The following is a 27,368-nucleotide window of genomic DNA, read 5'->3' as shown; positions in this document are numbered from 1 at the left end:
GCAGTCTGCAATTCTGCACGCTCAGGTTAAAGGTTCATCAGATAACGGCATCTGGGGCCAAATCCCAGTTCCGCCTCCAGGCTGGCCTCCCAGGGAGTTCGGGGCCAGTGAGGAGCAGGCAGGGCAGTCTGCCACGGGGTCCTCAGCTGAAACCACTCTGGGAAGGGACAGGTCACCACAAAAGTTGTGGGTCTCTGCTTCATTCTAGCCATGAGTGACCTCCAATCTCTGGCACCCAGGGAGTCCTTGGGACTCCCAGAGAGCAGAGGCTCCCAGAGCTCCCCGGAGGAGGCTCGGCACAGCCTGGGTGTCCTCCACGCCTCCTACAGTGTCAGGTAAGCTGCCCCTGCCAGCAGGCGGGGAGCTTGCACCCCCCTCTGTCGCCTTTCCTACTCACTGGGGAGCCTTCCTGGAGGCTCTTCAGTGGATCTCATGGGGAGAGAAGAGGAGAAGCATCTGGGAAATTAGGAACAACAGTGAACGCCCCTCCTCTAGCCAGGCCCAGCCCAGGCATAAGCAATGTAGCAGCAAAGACCAGCCTGCACCCCTGCCTCTTACCCTCCCGCTATGCACCCCTGTGTCTGTGGCTGCCCTGTGTGGATGGAGGGGCTTGGGGAATGGTGGTGCTGGGAATGTGATGGGGAAGGAATGCAGGGTCAGCTACCTCCCAGCCAGACGGAGAGGGGACATTCAGAGCAATTGCCAGCCAGGCCCTCTCTGCAGATGATTGACAGCCTCCATCATGGCTTGTCAGGCTCTGCAAAAGGGGGCACCAAGGCTGGAACTAGGAGCCTGTCGAGAGACAACTGGGGTGGGTGCAGCTGGGATCAGAGTGGGGTGACAGGGGTCTGGTCCTTCCTGGACCCTGTGTTGCCTTTGCCTTCTCGGGGGGGCTTTCCTTTAAAGCAATCGTGCTGGGCCCTGGTGGGACCTCAAATCCTGCTGGAAGCAGAGGAACCGGCAGATTCTCAAAGATGTGTCCTTGTACGTTGAGAGCGGGCAGATCATGTGCATTCTAGGGAGCTCAGGTAAGCTGGGAAGGAGTTCTCTAAGTTCTCAGACAGGCTTCAGCTTGATCTAATCCACAGTAAAGAAACGGGCTTAAGTTGTAGTAAGGCCACAAGTTTGAAATTTATTGACATGTCTGACTGTGAATGGAATCTGGTATCAACGTGAAATCTTTAGAAAGACCCTTGGAAGAGCCTAAAATTCCACCTAATCTGTAAGTGAATTCAAATTTCAAGGTATGGAAGGCCCCTTGCACAGTGCCTGGCATATAGGGGTGCTCAGTAAACACAGCTTCCCCATCTGTACCCTGCCTAGAGACAGAAAAAAGGAATTGGGCGGCGCCTGTGGCTCAGTTGGTAGGGCGCCGGCCCCATATACCGAGGGTGATGGGTTCAAGCCTGGCCCCCGCCAAACTGCAACCAAAAAATAGCCGGGCGTTGTGGCGGGCGCCTGTAGTCCCAGCTACTCGGGAGGCTGAGGCAAGAGAATCACTTGAGCCCAGGAGTTGGAGGTTGCTGTGAGCTGTGTGAGGCCACGGCACTCTACCGGGGGCCATAAAGTGAGACTCTGTCTCTACAAAAAAAAAAATCCAGAAAAAAGGAATTAAACAGGGACAAATATGACCATTAACCCCCCATATTTGGATTCAATCGGTCCTTTTTTTTATTATGAAATACTTCAACCATACAGTTAACAATAGAATAGAATATTAAAAATGTTGATGTATTAAGATCAGGCCTTACCAGATCTTAACATTATACTATATTTGTTTCGGATCTTTTTCCCTCTTAAATTAAACAATTATTAAACAATACAGATTGTACTGAGGCCATCAATGTGCCAACTCAATCCCCCACATCATCCTTCTCCTCCACGTTCCCAGAGTAACAACATAGAGCCTTCATTCAGGGTTTCTCTTTGTGTCCCTACTTTAGCTGGTCATGACTGTGGACCAGGGTGTAGACTTTGGTGAGGCAGCTCCTTGTGGCCAAGGGTAAAGGATGGTCACATCTGTGAATCCTCAGCAGCCGGGGAATGGGTTCACTGGCCCTGAAGAGGGGATCTGTGTGGCATAGCACAGTGTCCACTACCCTGTGGGTTACCCTGCACATTTTAAGGTTAAAAGACTCTTGATGGAGCTATTGCTTGAAAATTGTTGACATTTATTGCCACCCAATCTCTACTTGCATTACTCTCTTCAATTAAGATGGGGAATTTAAGTCTATGATAAAATGTGGGCAGGGGCTGGGTACAGTGGCTCATACCTATAATCTCAGCACTTTGGGAGGCTGAGGCAGGAGGATTATTTGAGGCCAAGAGTTTGAGATCAGCCTGGGCAACATAGAAAGGCTCTGTCTCTACAAATAATGATGATGATGATCCAGGCATGGTGGCATGCACCTGTAGTTCTAGCTACTTGAGAGGCTCAGGAGGGAGGACTGTTTGAGTCAAAGAATCAGAAGTTACAGTGAGCTATGATAGTGCCACTGCACTCTATCCTAGCCAACAGAGTGAAACCTGCCTCAAAAAAAATGTAGGCAGTATCAGCCTCGTTAGACCCAGGGAGTTAAATCCATGGCCATTCACCTGCTATAGCAGGTGCATAACTGTTTGGCAATAGTACTTGTTCAGATTAAACAAAAAGGAATTCCCTGGCTATCTTAATTTATATGGGCTGCTAACACAAAATACCATAAACTGGGTGGCTTATTAACAATAGAAATTTATTTCTCACAGTTCTAGAGGCTGGGAATCCCAAGATCAAGGTGATGGCAGATTCGGTGTCTCATAGCTTGCTATTTTCTCACCCTAACCTCACATGGCAGAAGGGGGCAGAGGTCTCTCTTGAGCCCCTTTTTATTAGGACACTCAGCTCAATCATGAGGCCCCTCCCAAACCTAATCACTTCCCAATACTACCTCCTAATATGCCCAACTCCTAATACTAATACTCGGGTATGAGGATTTCAAGATATGACTTAGACCATAGCACCAAATAAAACTGCTCTAATTTACATTTCTTAAATGATTTCTCACTATGTATACATACATACCATAACATCCAGGGGGTCATTCTGATTTTCCTTTTTACGTTTCTTTCTTTCTTTTCTTTTTTTTTTTTTTTTTTTTTTGCAGTTTTTGACCAGGGCTGGGCTTGAACCCGCCACCTCTGGCACATGGGGCCGGCGCCCTACTCCTTTGAGCCACAGGTGCTGCCCTTCTGATTTTCCTTTTACTAAATAAAATGTATTCCTTTAAAAAGAAAAGAGGCTGAGTTGTCCCTATAATAATTCATCCCTTATTGCAGTCCTTATGTAGAATTAAACAGTGGGGCATGTAACACCCTTCTCAGAAATACAGGGAATTGGATTCCACTGTCTCAGAGCTGTGTCCCCCAGACCAGCATCATGCGCCATGCACATCCCAGCAGGACAGTGGGAGAAGCTCTTGATCTAGGGGTACAGGCTGGTTTCTGATGATATACCTAGTCACAGTTTTATAACAACATCTACCCTTTATGCTGAACATGAATCCACAGTGGAACAGAAATTCCATAAAAGCACGGGCTTTTTTTTTTTTTTGAGACATAATCCTACTCTGTCACTCTGGTTAGGATTCAGTGGTGTCATCATAGCTCACTGCAACTCAAATTCCTGGTCTCAAGTAATCCACCTGCCTCAGCTTCCTGAGTAGCTGGGACTATAGGCATGCATCACCAGGCTAATGTTCTTATTTTTTGTAGAGATTGGGGGGGGGTCTCACTTTTGCTCAGCTTGGTTTTAAACCCCTGGCCGCAAGTGATCTTTCCACCTCAGTCTCCCAAAGTGCTAGGATTACAGACATGAACCACTGTGTCTTTTTTTTTTTTCCTATTGTATCCTTAACACCTAGAATAGGGTCAGTCACATAATAGATGCTTAGTAAATCTTTTTTTTTACAATAAATGAGTAAACAAATTAATACCATGAATTACAGTGTTTCATAAAATGGCATGATTTCATTAGGTGTCTTATCTGAAGCAACATTGTCTTCAAATCTTTATTACTGAGGTAAAAGATGACTTAGGTGCTCAAAATCCCAGTAGAGCATGGTGCAGGCTTGTCTGGGACCACCTAGCACTCCAGGGGAAAGCCAACTTGTTTGACTCACTATTTGCTTTTGATTAAGGCCAAGACTCTGGAATAGGTGTTTCCTTGCAGATTATTTAGCTACAAATGATTTTGCTCTTATTAGAGAAGATAACCCCAAATATCATGGTTTTATTGCCATGTAGGGAATTAATCATTTTCGTGTCTAACTTTGCTACCTTATTCCAACCTTCCTTTCTCCAATGATTATACATATATACACATACAAATTTCTCATATTCTTTTTTGGATGAGCTTTGTCATCTTGCTATTTCTCTCATTAATGAGTTAATAAATATTTGACCTATGTTTAAAAACCAGAATTAGTTATCTATTTCTATGTAAAAAAAATAAAAAGTATCCCCAAACTTAGTAGCTTAAAACAACAAAAACATCATTAATGATTTTTTAGAGCTGCTATGGGTTAGATTTACAAATGACTTGGTTGAGTAGTTCTGTTTGGGGAACCAAGAGTGGTATCCACTGGATTTGGCAACAATAAAGCAGCCTTGATATCCCCAATGAGGTCAGTTTCGTTGTAGTGGAGGAGCTGGAGTTACAGATGCAGGATATTTGCAGCCCCTGCCAGAATTGAGATTGGATTCCAGAAATGTGGCCAGGCACGGTGGCTCATGCCTATAAATCCAGCACTCTGGGAGGCTGAGGCTGTTGGATTGCCTGAACTCACAGGTTCAAGACCAGCTTGAACCACAGTGAGACCCCTAAAAAAGAGCCGGGTATTGTGATGGATGCCTGTAGTGCCAGCTGCTCAGGAGGCTGAGGCAAGAGAATCACTTGAGCTCAAGAGTTTGAGGTTGCTGTGAGCTATGATGCCACAGCACTCTACCAAGGGTGACCAAGTGAGACTCTGTCTCAAAAGAAAAAAAAAATCCATTTCTGGATTCCAGAAATGTAAAGCGTGGGAAGCTTTGTTGGAGGAACCACACCCAAGGCCTCGGATCTTGCCTGGGAAATCACAGGACACGTTTTGAAAGCCTCTGTGAAGTCCTATTTTGTTTCTTTGTAATTGTTCTTCCTTTTTCCCACTCCGACCTCCCCCTGAACACACTGGGGATAATTCTGAGTTTTGTCATTTATGGGTTAGAAGAGACAACTGTCCCAGAAGCTTATTTATCTTTGTACCCCTCATAGCAACACGTGGTTCTTTAAAATATTTGAATGAAAGATCTTCTCTTTGGCTCTGCACAAGCCTTCTCATCCTCAGTAGAATTCTCTTGCTGTCTTCTCAGATAGTTCAGAACTTCCTGCCTATTTCCTCTGTTATTAATTCTGACTTCTTTGCAGCCTTGAATACAAAAGGCCTGACATAGTCTGTGCTGCCCCTATCAGCTCTGGGCCCATGTAAAGCTGTGTCCAGTAAGCCTGAGAGGAGCCTGCTGTTTTCTTATCCTAAAGGCATCACCCAGCCTCTAACCCTAGAAAAAAGCCAACCAGTGAAAATGTCATCCTCCAGTCACCTCAAGCACTGAGCAGTTGACTCCCTAAACTCCTCCATGGGAAGGTTTTTATTTTATTTTATTATTTTTTTTTAAATTTCCAGGTTTTTAAAAATCTCTTTTTTTTTTTTTATTAAATCATAGCTGTGTACATTAATGCCATCATGGGGCACCATACACTGGTTCTATAGACTGTTTGACACATTTTCATCACACTGGTTAACATAGCCTTCCTGGCATTTTCTTAGTTATTGTGTTAAGACATTTACATTCTACATTTACTAAGTTTCACATATACCCTTGTAAGATGCACCGCAGGTGTAATCCCACCAATCATCCTCCCTCTGCCCCTCTCCCCCCTCCCTCCCCTCCCTATGGAAGGCTTTTAGGGACAAAAATGCCCAGGGCTCTCAGTGCAGGCTGTGGCCAAGAGCTGCTCCATCTCGATTCAGCAGGCCTGGGGTTGGGCCTTGGACTGCGTCTCACAGGGTCTCAGGACGCTGATGCTGCCCATCCTCAGAACACACTTCATTGGCCCAGCCCTAGGCAATGTCACCCACATCCAGCTACAACCAGATGACCCCGGGGACCACAGAAAAAAATTCAGATGTCCTAGGATCCAAATGTTTCCAAGAGGCCTGGCTTTCCTTTTACTCTGCTCCTATAAGTATTTTGTTTTTCAACCCCAACGGTTTTAACAGCAAATAAGCAGACAAAGCCCCTTCAGCCTCGACGTGGGTGAGTGAAAGGCCTCATAGCGCGGTCTTGGTCAGGGAGTAAACCAGAGATTAGTTCGTGCCGTCAGAGTTGGACCCGTGAGGTTAAGGAGAGAACAAATTCGGGCTGGCTCTTGAGGTCACGTCTCCACGCGGGGTATCAGGAGGGTCATGCAAGGCCGTCACGGAGCATCAGGGAGGGACCCACCAGGGCCTCCTCTTGTCGCCCCGCAGGCTCTGGGAAGACCACGCTGCTGGACGCCATGTCGGGGAGGCTGCGGCGCAAGGGGACCTTCCTCGGGGAGGTGTATGTGAACGGCCGGGCCCTGCGCCGAGAGCAGTTCCAGGACTGCTTCTCCTGCGTCCTGCAGGTGGGCGTGTCCCCCGCCCCTGCCCTGCCGTCCTGCCCAGGGCCAGGCGATGCTGACTGCCCCTGTCCCGCAGAGCGACACGCTGCTGAGCAGCCTGACGGTGCGGGAGACCCTGCGCTACACCGCGCTGCTGGCCGTCCGCCGCGGGCCCCCGGGCTTCCTCCGGGAGAAGGTGGGTGCAACGAGGGCGGCTCTGGGCCCCCGCCGTCCCCTCTACACGGGCCTTCCGGGGCTTGGAATGTGACTAGTACCGACTAAGACGCTCTCTGGGTGCGGGATACACACTGGATTCCAGACATGGAGTCTGAAAAAACAGAATGTGAAATAGCTCGCCACGAATTTGTAAAAAAACTGAATACAAGTCAAAAAGATAGTTTGGCCGTAGGTAATGTTAAAAATACTGAATACAGGCTTGGCGCTTGTAGCTCAGTCGATAGGGCGCTGGCCACATATCCAGCCCGGCCCGCCAAACTACAGTGACAATTACTACCAAAAAATGGCCGAGCATTGTGGCAGGTGCCTGTAATCCCAGCTACTTGGGAGGCTGAGGCAAGAGAATCGCTTGAACCCAAGCGTTGGAGGTTGCTGTGAGCTGTGTTGCTACAGCACTCTACCAAGGGCGACATGGTGAGACTCTGTCTCAAAAAAAAGATAATACTGAATACAGCTTGGTGCCTGTAGCACAGTGGGTACGGCACCAGCCATATACACCAAGGGTGGCAGGTTCCAACCTGGTCGGGGGCCAGCTAAACAACTGCATCAACAACAAAATACAACAACTGCAACAACAAAAAAGCCCGGCGTTGTGGCGGGCGCCTGTAGTCCCAGCTACTTTGGAGGCCGAGGCAAGAGAATTGCTTGAGCCTAAGAGTTTGAGGTTGCTGTGAGCTGTGATGCCCTGGCACTCTACTGAAGGCAACATAGTGAGACTCTATCTCAAAAAAAAAAAAAATACTGAATACAGGTCAAAAAAATTATAGTTTGGCTATAAATAATATTATTAAAATTAATTTCACTTGTTTTACTTTTAAACTATTGCCATGAAAATATTTAATCCTGTATAAGGCTTGCCTTGTCTTTCTGCGGGAACAGTGCTATTCTACAAGCTGCATGTTTACACAGGTATGATTATTTTCCCCACTAATATTTCAGCTTGTTTTGAGGCATCTTCAACGTTCCTCATCCAAACTGGATTAAGACAATTAGGGAAGGGCGGCGCCTATGGCTCAGTTAGTAGGGCGCCGGCCCCATATACCGAGGGTGGCAGGTTCAAACCCAGCCCCAGCCAAAACTGCAACCAAAAAATAGCCGGGCGTTGTGGCGGGTGCCTGTAGTCCCAGCTACTCGGGAGGCTGAGGCAAGAGTATCGCTTAAGCCCAGGAGTTGGAGGTTGCTGTGAGCTGTGTGAGGCCACGGCACTCTACCGAGGGCCATAAAGTGAGACTCTGTCTCTACAAAAAAAAAAAAAAGACAATTAGGGAAGAAGCTTGAAAGGTCAACTCCTTCTAGATTCTAACCTTAATGTACAGTGGTAAGTCTGCCACAGGAAACCCACTCGGACCTTACCTGGAAACATTGCCTCCTTTCTGGCAGCATCCAGGGAACCGATGACAGATGTGCCATCTTCCAAGGGGCACAGCTTCCTGAGAGCAGCTTAGGTGTTGGGGTGCCCTAGGGTAGTAGACATAGTCTTTCTTTTTTGAGAATCCTGTACAATTCAGGGGGTAGATTTCACTCTAGAGGAGTCTTAGAGGGGTCTGGCCCTCAAGAAGGACCATTGGCCTCAAAGAGAGAAGCCTGACTCTGTCTCGTGCCTGAACGTTACCTTAGAATGCTCAGAAGGTACTGCGAGGTTCTTGCTACTTCTCAAGGTTATACTGTGTTCTCAAATCTAGCTGGTTTCCTTCTGACATCAACCCCAAGGGAGTCCTAATCTCCATCTTGCAGAATAAGAAAGTGCTACCCAAGGAGATTAAGATCAGACATCTAAGAATATCAGAGCTAGGGTGGGAACTCCATCAGGCCTCCCTGAGCCCCATGTGGTCTGAGAAGAGGATGTGACGTGGGAGCTCAGCCCGTGGGGCAGGCTCTGTGTGCACAGCCATGTTCACACGGCTGGTGGCCCAACCATGAGTGGCAGGTGAGGAGCCAGGCCCTGCAGCCCCTCTGCAGACTTCTCTCTGCTTGCTCTTGTATTTCTATTTCCAAAGTAGCAGAGAGAAGACCCTATTGGTATTTGGGTGGGAGATACGAACTCATGAAGAGAGACTTCTGAATTAGTGACTCATTCACACATGTATCTCCATGGAGAGAATCTGAAAAAGCCACTGGGCCCTTCCCCAGAAAATGCACATATTTGCATAAATATTTGGAAAATTCACGGGTACTTTGGAATAGATGGATGGCAAACTTTTCCCCCTAGTGAATGGTTTCTCTCTGTGGCACAGGCAGTCTCTAAATGTCCTGTAAAAGTTGCTAGCACAGACCTTTCCCTGCTTGAGAGTCCTTTTGGAGCAAATCCAGTCCACAGGGTATAAAGTTCTGACCATTTAATAGAGGAGACAGCATGGCAGATTTGCTTCTGTCCTTGGAAGAGCCTGAAAATAGAACATGACCGAGTGGGCAGGCCGAGTCTGCGGGGCATCCGGCTAAGCCATGTACTTCATGGACCAGCTGAGAGAGCCCGTCAGTCCTACTCTCAATCCTGGCTCTGCCACTTGATAACAGCAGGACCCTGGGCAATAATGGACCTCTCAGAGAGCCTGTTTTTCCCTGTATAGTAAATATAATAATAATTTATCTCCCCTGGGGTTGACATGAGAAACAGATCAGATTATGTGGAAGCACAGAACAAAGAAAGGTTGGACTTGATGATCCCAGTGGTCTCTTCCAAGAGTCTGTGAAGCCCGTTTCCAACAGTGTTTACAAAATATGGGAGAGGCTTCCTGCTGGGACATGAAACATCTGAGACGAATAAGGTAAATATCTTCTCTGTCCTCCCCATCTGAGCCAGGAGGGGCAAGCTTACTCCTTTCTTGATGCTGTGGAGAGATGAGGAGGAGGCTCAGAAATCTACGCTGCCTGGAGAGCACAGAAATCAGACCTTGTCAGGCAAAGCTCAGTTCTAGAATCCTTCTACTCTGATGGCAAGAGGAGACCCTTCTTTTTTCTGGAACATATCATAGTCATTCATTAATGCATTTTAACCTTCTGATTCTCCCTTCATATCTATTTCAGATATGTCCCTTCTGTTGGTCAAATCTTCATCTATGCTGTTAACCCCACCCTTCTCTGGAATTTTGTTCCATAAATCATCCTCTTTTATTCCAGTCTCACTTGTTGCTGTTGTTTTTTGATGCAATGTTTTTATTTCTGTTTTCATTATAAAAGTAACACAGTCTCATTACAGGTGTTTGGGAACTAAACTCATCCCCATATAAGTATCTCAGGGTCTTTCTCTCTGCTTTCCCCAAGAGCTTTGCAGATCTGGATAATCAGTAAGGGAGGACTAGATATAGAGATTTTTGAACAGGTCCTCAGGAGATAAGTAGAGGAAGAAAAGAGGGAGAAGGAGGGAAAAGGCTAAGCTTCTTGACTAGAAAGTTAGTAAAGAATGTTTTTTTCTAGCTGTTTTGATGTGGGAGAGTTAGGAATGAGGAAGGAGGAAATGGGAGCTGCAAGGCATATACAGAGGGAGGAAAATTAGAGGAAAGGGAATTTTAAGCGTGGCTGTGGGTTATAAACTGAGTCCCCTCTAAAGTCCTTAAAGAAATCAAGTAAAGAATGTAATTATTTTTAATTATTTTTGATAGCTGGGTTATATTACTTTGAGGCAAAATCACACTGAGATTGGGCCACATGGGACTGTAGGACTTATTTGGGTTATATAGGGGAAATATGGTTTAGTTCAAATCACACTGGATTTCTTAAACATATAAACCATTTATTATAGTAAAGTTTCAAAGCCCAAACACTTATAAAAATAAGCCATATTTAACTATTGCTTTGGGGGATTTTTCCGTATGGGCTGCCCTGACTGTGGCATCTGAAAACAGGAGTTCACTGAAGAATCCATTGTTTCCTGGTGAATTTCTTTGAAACAACTATAATAGTTGCTTAGGGAGTTAAAAAAAGTCACATTATTTATTTAAATCCGGCACATTTATTATATTATGATTTAAACCAAATTGGATTATATTATTATTAAAGGCTTGCTTTCCCCGGGATATGGTGAGTCTGGAAGTGGCCCATGCAGTCTTGGGAGGTGTGTTACCCTCTCCCAAGTCATCCCCAGCCCCTGCATTAAAATAGCAGCCACAGCAAGTCCAGCCTTCCTGGAGTTTGTGTCTCCCATAGGTGGAGGCGGTCATGGCAGAGCTGAGTCTGAGCCATGTGGCAGACCGACTGATTGGCAACTACAATCGGGGGGGCATCTCCAGTAGTGAGCGGCGCCGAGTCTCCATCGCAGCCCAGCTCCTCCAGGACCCCAGTAAGTGGGACCCGAACTCTGCGAGCTGCTGCCTGAGTGTCTCCTGTGTGTCTTTAGCCCTTTCTTCACATTTCCCATTTGGGGAGAATTTGGGTGTAACTGAAATTACTGAGATCATTCATACTGGGGACCCAGTTTTTCTGGAAATGCCAGATACTTCCTTTCCTGATGCTATCACCTCACCCAAGCACAGTACAAAACAGCTCTCCGACTTGACATTGCATTTGCTCATTCCATGAATCCTTACTTCTACCAGAGCAGCACTGCTTTGTCTGCTGGGGAAAGCAAGCCAGTGAGTTTGGGTATGACTCCAAGTGAATTTGAGTGATATACTCAAAAGTATATTTTATGGGAAAGGGATCCCCTACCCCTCCCTGCTGGGTTTAGTCATTTTCCCCACCCCCGGGGGAAGCCTCACCACTCACATGCCCCTGGGAGAGGACACGTTGCATCTGGGTACTTACTTTACACTGTGGGAGACAGGACTGCCTTTTCTTCAGGTGGTGCTTGGTTGATGGATGGGAAATAGATGGTTTTTGTTTTTTCTTTGAGATAGTCTTACTATGTCACCCTTGGTAAAGTGCCATGGTATCACAGCTCACAGCAACCTCAAACTCTTGGGCTTAAAAGATTCTTTTGCCTCAGCCTCCCGAGCAGCTGGGACTTCAGGCATCTGCCACAGCGCCCGGCTATTTTTTGTTGTTGTTGCTGTTGTCATTGTTGTTTAGCTGGTCTGGGCTGGATTTGAACCCACCATCCTTGGTGTACATGGCTGGCACTGTAACCACTGTGCTACGGATACAGAACCATTAAGCAATTCTCTTTTCCTTCAGCCTCCCAAGTAGCTGGGACCACAGGTGTCCCCCACAATGCCCAGCTTTTTTTTGTTGCAGTTGTCATTGTTGGTTAGCTGGCCTGGGCTAGGTTCAAACCCGCCAGCCTCGGTGTATGTGGCCAGCGCCATAATCACTGTGCTACGGGCACCGAGCCGGAAATAGATACTTTTAAGAGCCCTTGTCATTTTCTTTTTTTTCCAGACAGACTCTCACTCTGGGTGAAAGGCACAGTACCATCATAACTCACAGCAACCTCAAACTCTTGTGCTTAAAAGATCCTTGTACCTCAGCCTCCTGAGTAGCTGGGACTACAGGCACCTGCCATACAACGCCCCACTAGTTTTTCTATTTTTAGTGGAGATGGGATCTTGCTCTTGCTCTTGCTCAGGCTGGTCTCGAATTCCTGAGCTCAAGCAATCTGCCTTGGCCTGCCAGAGTGCTGGGATTACAGGCATGAGCCACTGTGCCCACCCCCTTGACATTTTAGGGTAGAAATAAGTTTCAGTTAAACCCTCTAAAGGACCTCAATGCCAGCCACACTGCAACCTTGTTTGTGGGTCAGTGTTTTTTTGTTTGTTTTTGTTTTTTGCAGTGCAAAGACCCTGTTAGTGTTGGAAAGTGCTGCAAATGTGAAATGGGGTTTTATCTTTTTTTTTTTTGGTAGAGACAGAGTCTCACTGTACCGCCCTCGGGTAGAGTGTCGTGGCGTCACACGGCTCACAGCAACCTCTAACTCTTGGGCTTATGCGATTCTCTTGCCTCAGCCTCCTGAGCAGCTGGGACTACAGGTGCCTGCCACAACGCCCGGCTATTTGTTGGTTGCAGTTTGGCCGGGGCTGGGTTTGAACCCGCCACCCTCGGCATATGGGACCGGCGCCCTCCTCACTGAGCCACAGGCGCCGCCCGGGGTTTTATCTTTTTAAACAGCCTCTTCTCAGCCTTTTCAAAACAACTTGGTGCCAGCCTGTCAGCTCTAGTTCCCTGTCAAGGTCCCCTGGACAGAGCCCAGACAGTCCACAATACCCTGCTAGAGGCTTGATGTCACTGAGCCCCCGTTCCCTCCCTTGAGGGGATTTAGGAGCTGGGATTTAGGCCCTCCAGAGTCAGGTCCTTCCTCCCAGGCTCAGGCTAAAAGTCAGTTTATTAGCAGCCACTTGTCACCAAGCACCATTTGGATGGAGTACAACGGTTTAATAAGGGACTGTTCACAATCTGAGTCTGAAGCATACAGCCTGGGCTCTGCAGTGGCTCAGAAGTCTGGCCCCTCCTTGCTGGCAGAGGTCATGCTGTTTGATGAGCCGACCACTGGCCTAGACTGCATGACTGCGAATCAGATAGTCGTCCTGCTGGCAGAGCTGGCTCGCAGGAACCGCATCGTGGTGCTCACCATCCACCAGCCCCGCTCCGAGCTCTTCCAGGTAAGCGGCTCACCTTGGCAAGGGTGGGTATATGTTGTGCTGAGCTAGCAATGGTGGGGGCAGGGGCAGGGTTAGTGCAAAAACAATTGGAACCAGCAGCTCCTGAGAAAAGTGCAAAGAACGGAAACTCACTTCTTTCAGCCCCTCCCATTTCCAGATACTTTCTGTGCTCTGGCTCCTTTAATCTGCACAGCAGTCCCATCCTGTGAGATGGATATCAGTATATCCACTTCACAGAGGAAAAAGTGAAATGAGCCAGGCGCAGTGGCTCACACCTGTAATCCCAGCACTCTGGGAGGCTGAGGCAGGTGGATTGCTTGAGCTCCGCAGCTGCTTCAACACAAGCCTGAACAAAAGCAAGACCCCATCTCTAAAAAAAAAAGCCAGGTGTTGTGGTGGGCACCTGTCATCCCAATTACTCTGGGGAGCTGAGGCAAAAGAATCACTTCAAGCCCAGGAGTTTGAGATTTCTGTGAGCAGCACTCTACCCAAGGCAACAAAGACGCTGTCTCAAAAAAAAAAGAAAAGAAAAGAAAAGAAAGAAAAAAAAGGAAAGAATGAAATAGAAATGATTCATAATTGAGCCAATATCAGTAAAAAGCTAGAGGGTGGCTGGCGCTGGCCACCTACACCAAGGCTGGCAGGTTCAAACCTTGCCCAGGCCAGCTAAAACAACAATGACAACTGCAACAACAACAAAAAATAGCCAGACGTTGTGGCAGGCACATGTAGTCCCAGCTACTTGGGAGATTAAGCAAGAAAATTGCTTAAGCATAAGAGTCTGAGGTTGCTGTGAGCTGTGACACCATGGCATTCTCTCCCCAGGGCAACATAGTGAGACTCTGTCTCAAAAACAAAAAACAAACAAAGAAAGAAAAAAGCTAGAATTGTCATTCATGATGGAGTTGGCTTCAAAGGCTATATTTTCCCATTAAACCATATAGATTTCCTTCCAAAAACCTTCTTTGTCCTCCCAATATCTTTTTAGTTAGCTATTATTTGCTTTTTATAGACAAGCATCTGAGATTTAAGACAAAAACAAAAAACAAACAGCCACCCCAGCTTGCCCAACGTCACTTCCTTGGCGTGGCTGGGACGTAGACTCAGGCCAGCAATTGTTCTCTGCCCCAGTGTTCTATGGACCTCAGGATGGGACGCAGCGTGATCTGCAGTGCCAGCCCAGGCTGACAAGTTGGAGTGTCCCCAGGAACACTGACACATGGACAAAGCAATCAAAGGACCGATGCTTGGAAATGTATTTCCCACAGGGACATGGAGACCTGATCACACACTAACTCCCTCTGTTGTCCCATCAGCTCTTTGATAGAATCGCCATCCTGAGCTTCGGAGAGTTGGTGTTCTGTGGTACACCAGGGGAAATGCTTGATTTCTTCAATGGCTGCGGTTACCCTTGCCCTGAACATTCAAACCCTTTCGACTTCTGTAGTAAGTTTTTCTCTCACATTCCCCATCATGAATTTTTTAAAACATTCTCATCTCAGATTTCTGCCTGGATGACACTAGTGCTATGGGGTTTTATTTTTGCTTTTGTTTTGGTGTTTTATACTTTTCACCTATCAGAATGAGGTGGGTGGGCGGCGCCTGTGGCTCAGTGAGTAGGGCGCCGGCCCCATATACCAAGGGTGGCGGGTTCAAACCCGGCCCCGGCCAACTGCAACCAAAAAATAGCCGGGCGTTGTGGCGGGCGCCTGTAGTCCCAGCTACTCGGTAGGCTGAGGCAAGAGAATTGCTTGAGCCCAGGAGTTGGAGATTGCTGTGAGCTGTGTGAGGCCACGGCACTCTGCCGAGGGCCATAAAGTAAGACTCTGTCTCTCCAAAAAAAAAAAAAAAAGAATGAGGTGGGGCACTCTGGGAGGCCAAGGTGGGAGGATTATTTGAGCTCAGGAGTTTAAGACCAGCCTGAGCAAGGGTGAGACCCCATCTCTATTAAAGAAAATGATCCAGCCGTGGTGGTGGGAAGCTTTAGTCCCAGTTACGCTAGAGGCTGAGGCAGGAGGATCACTCGAATTCAGGAATTTAGATTGCTGTGAGCTAGGCTGATACCATGGCACTCTAGCCTGGATGACGGAGTGAGACTCTGTCTCAAAACAAACAAACAAACAAACAAAAAACAAAAATGGGGCGGCGTCTGTGGCCCAGTGCATAGGGCACCGGCCCCATATACCATGGGGTTCAAACCTGGCCCTGGCCAAACTGCAACAACAACAACAAATAGCCAGGCGTTGTGGTGGGCACCTGTAGTCCCATCTATTCGGGAGGCTGAAGCAAGAGAATCACCTAAGCCCAATAGCTAGAGGTTGCTGTGAGCTGTGACGCCACGGCCTCTACCAAGGGCAACAAAATGAGACTCTATCTCTAAAAAAAAAAAAAAATGAGGTGGGGGATCTCTCTTAATTGGTGCACTATTGCTTTGTCAGAAAAAAATCAGCTGGGCTTCTGGATCCTTCTAGACAGTCCCAGTAGGATCCTCATGGCCCTGCTGGGTAGCCTTAAAATATTCTGATTTTATAAGTGGACATTAATAACAAGTTTTATTTTATTCTTAATAACAAGCCATGGGATAGTATGGCTAGTACTCCTGTATCAATGATGAAACATTATCCCTGGCATATACATATATATGTACTTTTAAACACATATGGGTGATATCTTTTTGGGAAAAAATTTTAGTGGACCTGACATCAGTGGATACGCAAAGCAAAGAACGGGAAATAGAAACCTACAAAAGAGTCCAGATGATTGAATCTGCCTACAAAAAATCAAACATTTATCACAAAACTTTGGAGAACATCGAAAGAACAAAACACCTGAAAACATTGCCAATGGTGCCTTTCAAAACCAAAGATTCTCCTGGAGTGTTCTCTAAACTGGGTGTTCTCTTGAGGTAAGAGCCTGAAAAATGCAAGCAAGGCCCATTTTAGGTCTTTAGACATCCACCAATAATGTTCAGAAAGTAATTAAAGCGGAGCTATTTGGTTTTCAGGAGAGTGACGAGAAACTTACTGAGAAATAAGTTGGCAGTGATGATGCGTCTCCTTCAGAATCTGGTCATGGGTTTATTCCTCATTTTCTTCGTTCTGCGGGTCCAGAATGATGTGCTCAAGGGTGCTATCCAGGATCGCGTGGGTCTCCTGTACCAGTTTGTGGGTGCCACTCCATACACAGGCATGCTCAATGCTGTGAATCTGTGTAAGTGCCCATGTGCACCCCTTTCTCCCTAAGTATCTCCCCTCTCCAACTGTGACCTTATACAAGTCCACCAGCATAAGGCTATTTCTCCGAGTCACACCTAGCCCTCTCCAGATTCACCGGGGCAAGGTAACTATCAAGTTACTAACAGCTTAGTGTGAATTAGCTCACCAAGTGGATCTCTTTGAGGGTCTAAGGATCCAGGGAAACCTGAAGTTATGATGTACTAGTGGGGTAGGAAGAGTTCTTTCAAAAGATAGTCCTTGGTATCTTGGCCATTAGGATGCCCAGTACATGGCAGCCCAGCTTCCAGGCCAACTTTGCACCATTAGTTTCCTTTTTATTTTAGGACAGCCAGCTCCTAATTTTCAAATTCAGTGGGAATCCAGATGCAATATCCTGCCTGATGTTACAGTCTATGCAGGAAATGGGATTCCTGAAATGTAACACCGAAGTTCAGGCAATGAAAGGGAAGGAGGATGCTTCTGCAAAGTCAGCCACAGAGGTGAATTTCCCAGGCTCTCTACATTCCCCAGGCTTCCCTGGCCCTGTGGAGCAAGTATAAAATGCAGGTTGCTGGTGTGCCCAGATCCTGCACAAAAAGGGGACAAGGTGCTTCAAGTCACTCATTCATGTCCCCTTTGCATGTACTTTTCTTGAATTGGTGACAAGAAAGAATGAAATAAATCATGATATCTTTTGCAGCCATAATGCATTTCAGGTAGAGTGTAGATTTGGGGGGAATGGTATTTATTGCCTTACTGATGGCAGGTCCCCTCCTTGCATGACTAGGGGACCTGCCCAGATGCTTCTCACCACCCAGCCCTGACACTCCTTAAGGTCAGCTTGGGTGAGCCCTCCTTCCCTCAGCTGTGTGGTGACTGTTCTAAAATCTGCCTTCCATCCCCAGTCCCCGTGCTGCGAGCTGTCAGCGACCAGGAGAGCCAGGATGGCCTATACCACAAGTGGCAGATGCTGCTGGCCTATGTGCTGCACGTCCTCCCCTTCAGCATTGTTGCCACCGTGCTTTTCAGCAGTGTGTCCTACTGGTAAGGGCATGTTCAGGGTCATTCGGTCCAGCTGGGGCCAGGCCCCCCATGCAGTCACAGAGCGCCAGTGGCACCTGTGGGGGGAGAGCTCCCAGTGAACAGTCCATATTCTCTGCCCTGGATGACCTGCATTTTGCCCGTCATTGTCTGGTGCAGTGTCACATCTTTCAGGACATCTATTTTATTGTAAATAACCCAACCTGAGGCACAACGTGCATTGGACCTGAGAGCAAACCAACAAGACTACAGAGTCAAGGAACACTATGTCCCACAGCCATGGGGGGAGGACTCTGAAGTCGTCCCAAGTGTGTATAAGGGTGGGAAGAGGACAGCAGGCTGACGAAGGAGGCCCAGGGGTGATCGGGATTGGGCAGCATCAGAGAGAAGGAGGGAAGAATTTCAAGGAGATGTAGCAAACTCTTCAATATTGCAGAGGGTAAAGGAGGTGAGGTGTAAGCTGAGGAGGTCATTATGATCTTCCAAAAAGAGCCTCGGTAGAGTAGTGAGGTGCAAGTAAGGTTTACAAGGGAATGAGGAGTGAGATAAAGGAAGCGGATGCTGTTTTGAGAACCTTGGACATATAGGGTAGGATGAAGAAGGGCAGGTTGCTTAAATGATTATCAAGCTCAAAGAATGGTTGTTTTGGAATGTGGTAATCATGAGAAAACATTAGATTGAGAGTAGATGAAAATACAGCCTAAACTGGTATAAATCAAAGGTCAAGGTTCCAGAGTAGACCAAGGTAGAGACAGGGGAATCAGAATAACGTGGGCTCACAGATGTGGGCACCCAGGGTTACATTGTGCAAAGATAAGGAAGAAAGAGGATGAAAAATGGAGATGATGAGGAGAGCAAGAAATTCATAATATGGAAGGTGAATTCACCTGCTGAGCACTGTGGCGGCAGACCGAAGGAGAGGGGTTAAGGTGGGGTTTTCATCAGTCATAGTGGGCACACCACTGGAAACCCGACACAATCAGGGAAGCTTAGTGGTGCGGGGCCAGCTGAGGCCAAGTGGCAGGGTGGATCCATGTAGTACAGCAATAGACCTTGGACATCACAGTTCCTTAAGTGAGAGAGTGGGGTCCCCAGTGAGACAAACAATGGCAGAAAGAGCAGAGCAGTGGCCATGAAAGATGGAATGTGCTAAGGAGTAAGAACTTACCAAATCAGTGGTGCTAGATCATAGGACTTATGCTTTTTATTGTAAAAAATTGAAATAAGAAATGAATAGCAGACAGGGGCAAGGAGCTGTGGCAGTGAGGGCATTGTGGAAGTGAGAGATAGGAGGCCACAATCAGAGAGGGTGTCATCACAATCTGTAATCTTGGAAGTAGAAGAGTTTGTTTTTTTAAATTTCGGGTTAACGTGAGGGTACAAAGAACCAGGTCAAAATATTTGCATTTGTTAGGTAGAGTCCCTCCTGTAGTTATGACCCAAGCTCAAGAGGTGTGCCAGTCAAGTAGAACAGTTTTGAGCAATATTTAAGCCCACGGCATATTGAGTGATCAGGTAGATGGAGCCACCAGAATTGAAGACATTAGCAATCAGGAGACACTGACGTTGATGGCTCATCAAGAAGGTTAAGGGCCTACAGAAAAATGATAGTGGATGGGAATGGAAAGAATGACCCAGTCTGGATGCTACAAAATCAACAAAGGTGTAGGAATGTTTTAAATGTCACTGAAGACCACAAGGTAATTAATAATATAAGCACACTTCATGATTTGTATAAGAGGAAAGGTGGATGGCCTTGAAGAATGGTGAGGAGGGCTGGGTGTAAGACACGTCAACTTCTTTTCCTTACTCTACAAATGGAAGAAAGAGCACCAGGTCTAATGAAGACATGTTATTCACCAGGGAAATGGAATCTGGTGAATGGAACGTAAGAGGAAAGGGACATGGAGATAGGATGGTTTGTTTATATGAAAGTGAAGGTCAAAGCAATGGAAGGGGTTGGTGGGAGAAAAGACAAGAGTGGAGTAGGCCTGAGGAGGGCTGACCTGCTCCAGAAGAAGTGAGGGGTTTTCATGCTGGAATGAGGTGCAGGGAGGAGCAGCTGAGAAGGGGGGTGGGCGAATCCTTGACATTAGGGCAGGCCTGGTGCTAGGTATGCAGAACGTGGTAATTAATTTATGGTCTGGACAGTTCATCAACCCATTTACTATAGTTACTTGTGACTGTGGTCTAAGTAATTTAGTATTTTCTATGAGCGCTTTAGAAGCTATAAAAGAGGTTAGGTGGCTCCCATTGAATTGGAGCCCACAGAAACAATTTCGTGTAAAAAGGGTGGTAAATATTGGCTCTGTTTCGAAAAAGCCTTTCGAGAGGTGTTTGGCTTCCCCTGCAAACTCCTCCTCCCACTAAGATTTATTCATAGTAGGCAGGTGTGGTATTTTTCTTAAAGGATAATTCTTGGAGAAGAAACTAAAGACTGTATGTTGTTCTAGGACTCTGAACTTGTATCCTGAGGTCGCCCGATTTGGATATTTCTCTGTTGCTCTCTTGGCCCCCCACTTAATTGGTGAATTTCTAACCCTTGTATTACTTGGCATTGTCCAAAACCCAAATATAGTCAACAGTATTGTGGCTCTGCTGTCCATCGCTGGGATGCTTATTGGATCTGGATTTGTCAGGTAAGATATAACAATTCAGAGAATTTAGATCGGAATAATTTGTTATTGATGACTACCGGATTATTGATAAAGGAATTCCAGAGAGACCTATGTGGCACTGTCTAAAGATATTATCTGGCTAATCATTATTGTCTTAGACATTGAACTATTCATCATTTGTTCAATAAAATCTCTTTCTTATTGACAGGAAATGACAAAATGAGCATGTTATTGATATGGTTCACATGTCTTTAGCCATTATACTAAGAGGAGGAAAACCATTCTGGTTGCTCCAGAAAAACTCACAGCCCATACGACAGGCTAAATAGCGTGTCTGTTAGTTCATTTCTTACCTGGTGCAACTGAGTCTGCAGTTCTCAGTTCGCAGTTATTTTTAGGACTTAAGACTAGAAAGGTAAGCAAAGATCTTACCTTTCTTACTAGATAGGTAAGAAAAGAGCCCACAGGATAAAAGTTTGCTCAAAAAAGTATCAGGAATTAAAGGATATGTACCAAAATTAACAGTAATCATCTCTGATGATATTTAATTTTTCTTCATATTTCTGTACTTTATAAGTGTTCTAAAACAGAAGAGCATAATTTCATAACCAAGAAAAAATAGATACATACACATACATTTTTTAAAAGCAGTAGCATAAAGGATGTAAAAATGATTCCAGGAGGCTGATACGGAATTTAGTAGCTAAACTATAGGTCCTTGATGGAGGTTGAAGTTGTTCCTTTGACTTAAAAATCGAATAGCAAAACAATAACAACCAAAACCAAAACCAAACCAAAACAAAACAAAAAAATGCCCCAGGCTGGAGTGCTGTGGCATCAGCCTAACTCCCAGCAACCTCAGCCTCCTGAGTCCAAGCAATTCTCTTGCCTCAGCCTCCTGAGTAGCTGGGACTGCAGGTGCCTATCACAACCACCAGCTAATTTTTTCTATTTTTAATAGAGACAGGGTCTTGTTCTTGCTGGGGCTAGTCTTGAACTCCTGAGGACAAGTGATCCACTTACTCAGCCTTCCAGAGTGATAGGATTACAGGTGTTAGCCACCATGCCCAACCATATATATGAAAATGTTTAATTATTTAACTCTCAGATAAGAAAACTAAGCTCAAACTTGACCTGGCTCAAGTCTCAGCACTATAGAGAGACTCTCTGATGATGCATATGACTCCCCAAAGAGGGCTGATCTAGGAATTAGTCTTCTACCATTTAGCTGCCAAAGGCCACAGGCAAGTCACTTTTGTTATCTAAATTAGCTTCCTCTTTTATGAAATGGAGCTAACTCTCTTAGCCCACCTACTTCAAGGGGTCATAAAAAGCAAATGAGATAATCAATGTGAAACATTGTAACTGTAGTGAATTATATAAAGGTGAGATATCCTAAAGCATAGTGAGCTAGACTTTGATCAATCAAGAAGGATATGTTTTACACCGGCACCATTCCATTATCTTTGCTTATGTTGCTTAAGTAGATTGTTAGCATCTATGAAAAATACACAAATCAAATCATCCTAGGCATACAGAATCAAGTCAGCAAGATATAGACCTAACCTTGGGCAGCATCTCCCTTTCATATTATAAAATTATTATATATTATATTGCATTTGAATCAATCTGGCACAATGTCATGTATAGACAGTTCCTGACATGATTTGAATTAGGATTTTTTATTTTATGACGGTACAGAAGCAATAATGCATTCAGTAGAAACTGTACATCGAGTACCCAGACAACATTGTCCTTTACTTTCAGTACAGTAAATTACTTGAGCTGTTCAACACTTTATTATAAAATAGGCTTTGTGTTGGATGATGTTGCCCAACTGGCTAATGTAAATGTTCTGAGCATTTTTAAGGTAGGCCAGGCTAGGCTGTGTTTGGTAGGGAGGTGCATGAAATGCACTTTCGACTCATGATATTTTCAGTCAATGACGGGTTTATTGGGATGCAACCTTGTCATAAGTCGAAGAGCATCTGTATTTGGTTTTTAGGAAAAGGGGATTAATTGTTTTTGAGAAGAAGGCAGTGGCCAACACTACTAAATGGTCTTGGATGCTTTGCAAAATCTTAACACCCCAAGGGGTCGCAGGGACCCCACCCATGCCCCTCCCTGAATTGAAACCCATCTTGAAGGCCACCTCACCCTCCCAGTCACTCCTTTTACACTTCCCGTCAAGTTGTCATCTAACTGAACTGCCTGCAGCACGGGTGCTATCGGCTCCCTCCTCCTTTAAACATGAATGAAAACAGCTTTGCTCTTCTTTCTGTTTACAAAATAATGTAAGTTCTTTGGAAAACAAGCGCACACAATATAAAAAGGTATGTGGGAGAAAGCAAAAGTTAACCTAAATACTGCAAACCAGAATTGACTTTTGTTGTGTATCTTGCTGACTTTTATATAATTTTTAATAAAACTAAGATCACACTGTTTCATAAGAGGTAAAGTGTGCATGTCTTTCCCCCGTTTAATGACATCACCTGGACAGTGCCGGTGAACACTGTAAGAACTGTGGTTCCTCTTTCCACTTCCCCTGCTGTCTCCCCCTGCCACCTGCACAAAGCCGGGCTGTTGCTCTCAAGGCTAGAGGTGCTGTCTTTGGAAGTCCCCTTTGTTTTCTCTCACAGCCCCCCAGGTGCAGTACTGTCTCCTGTGACAGACAGTCTTGCTGTATAGTTAATGGATTGTCAGCCTCTTGAGGGCAGCAGCTGTGTCTCATTCATCATTAACGTCCTATTCTGTGGCCAGCCAATGGCTTTGAACCAATTAAGTTTGTAAAAATTCTTTTTTGAGTGAATAAATGAATGACTCTTTCTTGGAACTGTGTCCACACTGGATCGGCCACCAAATCATGTTGCTTTTCTTTTCTGATAGCAAACCACAAATGCAAATAGAGTATTCATTCTGCATTTATCCCTGTATGGTTCTAGGAGAAATGACAGTGCATGGGTCCTACCTCAAAGAAGGGGCACTCCAGTCACTGGGCAGCCATTCTTTCGTGGCCATCTTTGTACCAGACTTTGTCATCTCATACTTGAACTTGTGCTAAAGCCTGCTATCTCTTCTGTTGTTTTCACTCTGCCCTTACCGGAGTCCATCCTACTTGTTGGTGTCACATTATTTCTCTTAAAACATTGATTTTTTAAGAGGCCTCGGGAGGCCGAGGTGGGAGGAGCCCTTGAGCTCAGGAGTTCCAGACCAATCTGAGCAAGAGTGACACCCTGTCTCTACTAAAAATAGAAAAAATTAGCTAGGTGTTGTGTTGGACACTTATAGTCCAAGCTACTGGGAGGCTGAGGGAGAGTATCACTTGAGCCCAGGAATTCAACGTTGCTGTGAGCTAGACTGATGCCATGGCACTCCAGCCTGGGCTTTATGGTCATTCAACATCACTCATTTCAAGAACCTGCAATGGCGGTTTCCAGCTATTGTTGCAAACTCACCTCCTACGACTCCTACTTCAGATCCTTTGATCCTTTGCTCCAGTCTTTCTGGTCCGGTCAGTCCAATAATGCCACCCTGGACATGTCTGTGCTTATACTACTTCTGCCTTCCTAGAATGTCCCTCTTCTTCCCTTAATTCCTTCCTAGATTTCCACCTATCCTTTTCAGGGTTTTTTTTGGGGGGGATAGGGGTTGTCATTTGAGGGGGGGTTGTTTGTTTTGGTTTGATTTTTGAGACTCACTCTCTTGCTCCAGGCTGGAGTGCCACGGCGTCAGCCTAGCTCACTCACAGGAACCTCAAACTCCTGGGTTCAAGCTATCCTCCTGCTTCATCCTCCCATGTAGCTGGGACCAAGCACCCACTACCATTCCCGGCTAATATTTTCTGTTTAGAGACAGGGTCTTTTTCTTGCTCAGGCTGATCTTGAACTCCTAAGTTCATGTAATCCACCTGCCTTGGCCTCCCAAAGTGCTAGGATTACAGGCATGAGCCACATCGCCCTGTCCCACCTATCCTTTTCAATTAGCAGTCTCTCAATGTGGTTAATTCAATTTTGTGCCTTAGAAATTGCCAATAACTAAAAGTCATGGAGTCTGAAGGTCACTTGGGAATAGATAGAACCATAAATACTAAATACAAGAACATCTTGGGCACACTAGTATTTTATACTTTCTTGGCACAGGGAGTCACTACTATGTATTTTTATAGTTTTAAGGGTATATATCTTATGTTCCTAACAACCTTGTGAGTTTAGGGATATAATATTTCTTTTGAATTTCTCAAGCACCTAGAACTAGTGCCTTACAAATAGAATTATATACATATGTGTATATATGTACATATATATATTTTTTTGAGACAGAGTCTCACTATGTTGCCCTCTGTAGAGTAGTATGACATCATAGCACATAGCAACCTTAAACTCTTGGGCTTAAGTGATTCTCTTGCCTCAGCCTCCCAAGTAGCTGGGACTAAGGTGCCCACCTCAACGCTCAGCTATTTTTTTTTTTGTTGCAGTTGTCATTGTTGTTTAGCTGGTCCTGGCTGGGTTCGAACCCGCCACTCTTGGTGCATGTGGCTGGCGCCATAACCACTGTGCTCCAGGTGCCGAGCCAGAATTTTATATTTTTTGATTGATAGAAACTGTTCAGTGTCAGCATAAAGCTTCTCCTGGAATGACTGGAGAAGAGACTTCCTTCCTTTCCAGAGTAGATGTTTGCTTGCTCTCTCCTTCCTTTCCCCTTTGTACTCTGGGTTAGTTCTCACTTTATACACTAGCGCCTTCAAATCTGTTTAATCACAGTTATCTTCCTCCAGTGATATATGTGTTAGGTGTGTGTTTTGTTTTATCAATGGTGCTTACCAAAAAAAGTAGACACTAATTGGTCATGAGAGGACTGTTAAGGCCTCTACGATAATGGGCCACCAAACTGATTAAAAATGACAAAGTGCTCTGCTTACTGACTTGGAAGGATGTCTGAGTTGTATGATTGGAAGAAAAACTCAAAAGTTTAACCCCATTTATATAAAATTGTATAAACACGTACATATGTCATATAAATATCATCAAAATGTTAACAGTTGTTATTTCTGAGCAATGGTATTTCTTTGTATTTTTCAGTATTATTTGAAGTTTTTATAGTGAGCATAATTTTTTTTTATTGCTGGGGATTCATTGAGCATAATTCTTATAACAGTGAAATAGACAACACTATTCATGTTGGAAAACAAAATTAGGATTGCTTTTGTTTTTATTTGGTAGGACTATTACTCTAGCCTATTGAACTTATCTCTCTTTTTTTTTCTTTTTCTTAAGAAACGTACAAGAAATGCCTATTCCTTTTAAAGTCATTGGTTATTTTACATTCCAAAAATATTGCAGTGAGATTCTTATAGTCAATGAGTTCTATGGACAGAATTTCACTTGTGGTAAGTATTCTATTTTGGAATATTATTTTCACACATTACTCTGAGAAAGCAATTTTCTGAAAAAATATGTTTTTGAAATAAAATCTATATTTTATAATAAGTCAATTAAAAACTTAGCTTTGAAATAAGGGTCCAACATTTTTTCTGTGATTTTTAAAATAAAAGAAAATAAGCAGTGGTCAAGTTAGTTTCCTGTTCGAGGTCAGCAGCTTGCCATTTGATGTTATTAGAAAATGACAGCCCTTAAGTGTCCTGCGGTAAATTACAGTATATTCTGGGTAGACTCAGTTCCTATATCTACTAAACATATCTAGGCAGGCTGAAGTGTCTTCTTGTTCCCCCAAATGTAATAGCATATAGCCAAGTAAAGCCATTGTTCACAAGTCTATACCTCAGTCCCCAGAACATGACAAGGTCCTCAGTATTTTTAGAGGATAATGTCAATAACTTTAGGATATTCAGTGCTAAGTGATCTTGGGTTTTTATCAAGAATACAGTAATTAATCTATACCCCAAATGGAAATAAACCCATTTCCCTTTTCAAAGGCAGTCAAGGCCCAGAACTCACCCATGGTCTACCTAATTGTGAATTCTGGGCTTTCTAAAATGTCTTGTGTCTTTCGTGAAGTAAGGTACTTAGCAGAGCAAATATTTGTTGATTAAATTACCTGAGATGTATCATAGCTGACTTTGTTACTCTTTTCCTTGGCAGGCAGCTCAAATGGTTCTGTGACACTACATCCAGTGTGTACTTCTACTCAAGGAATTCAATTCATTGAGAAAACCTGCCCGGGGGCAACATCCAGATTCACAACGAATTTTCTGGCTTTATATGCATTTATTCCAGTTCTTGTCAGCCTAGGAATAGTTGTTTTTAAAATAAGGGATCATTTCATTAGTAGATAGTGAAAATATTGTTGGGAAAATGGGATTTAAGCTGCTGGATGTGTACGACTGCTTTGAACATCTGACATAGGATGCCATATATTTGTTTCTTGATAGGACATCTATAGTTTTTTAACCATTGAGACTCCATTTGGGTCCCTTGGATCTTGAATGCAATGGGAAACGTTCATAGTCCCTAGCTATTTCAACTTGCAGGGATATGTGGTATACGTGACTGAGCTGGTCCAAGAATGTAAATAATCATTCATAAATCTATGGAAAACCAGTATGACTATTTGTTTTCTTTGTTCTAGACACAGAAAAACAAGTCAGTTTCAAAAATTATGCTTACTGTATTAGCAATGTTTTGCTTAGTCCACTGGGTACCTGTAGATCTATTTTTGTCAGAATTTGTAAAAAAAATAAATAATTTATATTCTAAAACCTATTATGCTTACATTTTATATAGGATTCGGTAAAAAGAAAATGTTTGAATGATTATTGACTGTAAGTAACAGAAAAGGAGTTGTGGGTTTAATAGAAGGAACACATCATGCAGAATTGGGTAAGAAAGCCTTTGTTATCATTTAAAACCCATACTTGGCCAGGTACAGTGGCTCACACATGTTACTCCCAACTTTGGGAGGCTGAGGCAGGAGGATTGCTTGAGGATAGCAGTTTGAGACTAGCCTGAAGAAAAGTGAGACCCTGTCTCTACAAAAAATAGAAAAACTAACTGGGCAGGTGCTTATAGTCCCAGCTACTCAGGAAGCTGAGGCAGGAGGATCGCTTGAGCCCAGG

The 27,368-nt window shown here is 44.8% G+C and overlaps 1 protein-coding gene across 2 annotated transcripts; it reads left to right on the top strand.

Moving 5' to 3' along the window:
* Nucleotides 1–87: 87 nt before the first annotated feature.
* ABCG5 (ATP binding cassette subfamily G member 5) lies at nt 88–27,011 on the top strand. 2 transcript variants are annotated; one of them, XM_053589521.1, is made up of 13 exons: nt 88–335; nt 907–1,028; nt 6,543–6,679; nt 6,753–6,851; nt 11,036–11,168; nt 13,283–13,422; nt 14,739–14,868; nt 16,114–16,327; nt 16,427–16,632; nt 17,543–17,681; nt 20,132–20,317; nt 25,570–25,682; nt 26,395–27,011. In XM_053589521.1, exons 1-13 carry the CDS (start codon nt 211–213, stop codon nt 26,586–26,588), a joined length of 1,938 nt encoding a protein of 645 aa, XP_053445496.1. In that variant the 5' UTR covers nt 88–210; the 3' UTR covers nt 26,589–27,011. The 2 variants fall into 2 exon arrangements, with proteins under 2 accessions (XP_053445496.1, XP_053445498.1); XM_053589523.1 differs by having other exon boundaries at nt 25,570–25,686; nt 26,399–27,011.
* Nucleotides 27,012–27,368: the final 357 nt, after the last annotated feature.

The sequence above is a fragment of the Nycticebus coucang genome, chromosome 4 (genome assembly GCF_027406575.1).
Source record: "Nycticebus coucang isolate mNycCou1 chromosome 4, mNycCou1.pri, whole genome shotgun sequence".
Lineage (NCBI taxonomy): Eukaryota > Metazoa > Chordata > Mammalia > Primates > Lorisidae > Nycticebus > Nycticebus coucang.
This window is presented reverse-complemented; position numbering and strand designations above follow the sequence as displayed.